At 28.5% G+C, this 3,046-nt stretch overlaps 1 protein-coding gene across 1 annotated transcript; it reads right to left on the bottom strand.

Annotated features, from left to right (window-relative positions):
• Positions 1–322: 322 nt before the first annotated feature.
• Positions 323–2,476, bottom strand: LOC113380613 (Bardet-Biedl syndrome 5 protein homolog). The gene is made up of 6 exons (XM_026619785.1): positions 2,418–2,476; positions 1,979–2,127; positions 1,727–1,904; positions 879–1,116; positions 619–810; positions 323–541 (listed from the first exon to the last, which is right to left on the bottom strand). The coding sequence occupies exons 1-6, from the start codon at positions 2,474–2,476 to the stop codon at positions 323–325; spliced, it is 1,035 nt and encodes a 344-aa protein (XP_026475570.1).
• Between the last annotated feature and the right edge of the window lie 570 nt (positions 2,477–3,046).

The raw sequence follows: 3,046 nt of genomic DNA, 5'->3' as shown, positions 1-3,046 counted from the left end.
CAAGTCATAATACTTTAGTATTTAATATTTCAATTAACAATGATGATTTATAATTATGAATTACATTCATTCTTTAAAATTATGTAAATATTATTTTTTTTTCTTTTCAGAAATCTGTTGACAGTTCATGAACCAAAAGTTTAATTATTTATTTATTTTGTTCTTGGGAATAAGATGATCCTAATTCCAAAGTCTCATGCAAATCGGAGCACAGTAAAAAAGTTCCGGCCCAAAACGTAATAAAGTAATTTATGTTTATTTATCTATGGTAGTAATGCAGTTGCGTTGTGATCCCCCGGTGAGCATGCCGTCTTCAACGTAATTATGAAGAAGATGGCATGACTTCCCAAAGACTTTTTATTGTATATCCATTTCTTGGAGTTTCTATGGCCAAACCCAAATCCTTGCTGTAAATTGGAACGCGATCAACAGAATGTTCTCCTTCGGCTATGTACGTAGTTAATGTAGATGGAGTATCTTTAGATTTATCTAATTCCTGTACATCTTCAAAATTTGGATCAGCAGGCGGTGGACTAAAAACCTATAAATTAATACCGTTTCAATCAATTTCTAATAATAATATACCTATATGTTATTTAAGTATACGTTATACTTTACTTGATCTTTCAATGAATACTCTACACCAAATATAGGGTTTTGGCTATATACAGAGTGAAGTGAAATTAATTCTTTATATACTGCTCCAAGTCTATCCTCTGGATCAATTCTGAATCCTAATAAATATCCTCCACTCTGCTCCGAAACGATAATGACTAAAGCTGGACCAAATTTACTATCGCGGACTTGGATCTTATTATAAATAGATACTGTTAGTTTTTATATCAACACATTATATCAATTCACAATTAATTTATTACCGTAACTATTTGCATATATGGCAATGTGATATTGAAGCATTCGTTTAGATCAGCATACCAAACTATTCTAATGTTTGTTATTAGAAATGTTCCTAAATTACCCTGGTCGCTCGAAAGATTCCAAACACCATTTACTTTTTGATACACTTGCTCATTTTTTAAGACTGATAGAGCTCCACTATTTAGAATGGATGCTCTTAATTTCAAGTCTCTGTACATTTTTGTCGACGTGTAGGCTCTTAAAAATGGTTTAATGGATTAATAATAATAATAATAATAATTTTACACATATGTATATAATATATTACATTAGGGAACGAATTCATTATCTTTAAGCGATATTTCAAGACAATTTATATAATTATAAATCCAAGTTCTCTTCTACATTTCCCAGTTTCTATAATTTCCTACTTAAAATAATTAGATTGAACATGCAGCTGTTTCAATTAAACATTTTGTTTTGTATTTTAATTTTAATTTTTATTTTAATTATGTTGTGCTAAAACTCGGACTGATGAATCATTGAATTTTCGATTAATGAAAATAAACCATCATTTATTTAAGCGTTAACAAATACACTTTTTAAACTTAAACCATGAATGAATTTATGCTTGGAAGCATTTTAACCAGGTACGGATGCTTCACCCAAGGGTGGAAAGTGTAAGAAAACAGTCTATTTCTATTTTGGATACAAATGTGAAAACAAAAGAAAATTAAATCGAACCAAGAAATTAGGAAGATAATGCAGGAATGCAACGTGGACTAAAAATTGTGAAAATATGTACTCTCACACCATGACTTCGATCATGAGTTATCATTCTTTAAATAATTAAAATTATTTAACTTACTTATGAACACCAATCACCAAAGAAAAATGTTTTTTGTCCAATAAACTAATATCTGTAAAAATAAATTCAAATTTGGAAGACCCATTAGCAGCCATTATATGCAGAGCATCTGTCGTTGCTCTTAGTTTTGATATAACTGTTTTGATACTCATGTTAATTATGCAGTTATATCCTATAGCTGCAATTAAATAGAACGAATTAATTAATTAAACAAAAACTAATTCTGAGCATTATATACACCAAAAGGCTCACTCAAATTAACACGAGGTGTAGCATGAGAATGCCACATTAATATGATATTTGTTATTAACAAACGTCCCTTATCTCCGCTATTTCCTTTAGAATCTTCAACAGCATCCATTCGATCTACCAATTTTTCACCGGATCTTAATTTAAGAATGCTGTGGAAATGCCCAAAATATTATGTTACAAAAGTATAATATAATTCCAATTGTAGTAATTTAAATATCAATAAAAAGTAGACTATTATGAATAGTAATAAAAATGCTCTGTGCGTAATAGTCCAAAACGGTTATAATCATTTTTTTCATTGAGATTGTTGATTATTCGAAATTAATAAATTAAATGTCAGTTTTTATTTTAACGATTTTGAAAGTAATACATATTAATTGATTAATATTAAATAAAAATATACAATGTAGGCGGTAGAGTGAATATCTACCTTACTTACGAGTAGGGAATGTCAAAACGAATTTCTCTATCCTCCCAAACTAATGCAAATTCAGTCATTTTATACAAGTATAATTATTGTTAAATATTGAAGAATATTATTCAAGAATGTCAATCGACCCTCAAAAATACAAAATATTGTTACCTTGCCAACCGATAATCTAAACATTATTTGCGCATGCTCTTGCTTTGAAAAGTTTATGCATTTATGAACTTGTTCTGTTCGTTGTTCATGAATTATGTCGATGAGTTTTTGTTATAAACATCATAATTTTTCCTAAAATTTCATTCATTTTCTATATTTGCAACGTATGGTTTTATACCTGGAATAACTTTTGCATATATATATTGTTAATTGATTTTGTTATTTTATAATATTTTTGTTAACATATAGGCAAATCAAGTAATAACTAGTGGGGTGGGTGGCATCGTGCCTTACGGCAAATTGCTGGAACTTCCCGTACCGTAACGAAACGTTCGAGGAATATTGAATGTTTTCAAATAGATTATTATAAATATTGTATTATTGTCTAATATTTATAATAATTATATAAACTGAATTACAGAGTTGAAATTATTTGTTTAAAGTATATTAGAACTATAGTCAGAATTAAAAATAAAATCTGAAAT

This window comes from Ctenocephalides felis, unplaced genomic scaffold (genome assembly GCF_003426905.1).
Source record: "Ctenocephalides felis isolate EL2017-DRISC unplaced genomic scaffold, ASM342690v1 CF-g0.4_SCAFFOLD_02248, whole genome shotgun sequence".
NCBI lineage: Eukaryota > Metazoa > Arthropoda > Insecta > Siphonaptera > Pulicidae > Ctenocephalides > Ctenocephalides felis.
Note: the sequence above shows the minus strand (reverse complement) of the source record. Positions and strands in the feature narration are given on the sequence as shown.

Bases quoted from the DNA above. Each gene is read 5' to 3' on its own strand.
- LOC113380613 (XM_026619785.1), bottom strand. From the start codon at position 2,476: ATGACTGAATTTGCATTAGTTTGGGAGGATAGAGAAATTCGTTTTGAC. The intron at 2,128-2,417 runs GTAAGTAAGGTA...GCATTTCCACAG, and splicing joins CGTTTTGACATTCCCTACTC to CATTCTTAAATTAAGATCCG. The intron at 1,905-1,978 runs GTGAGCCTTTTG...ATTTAATTGCAG, and splicing joins TACACCTCGTGTTAATTTGA to CTATAGGATATAACTGCATA.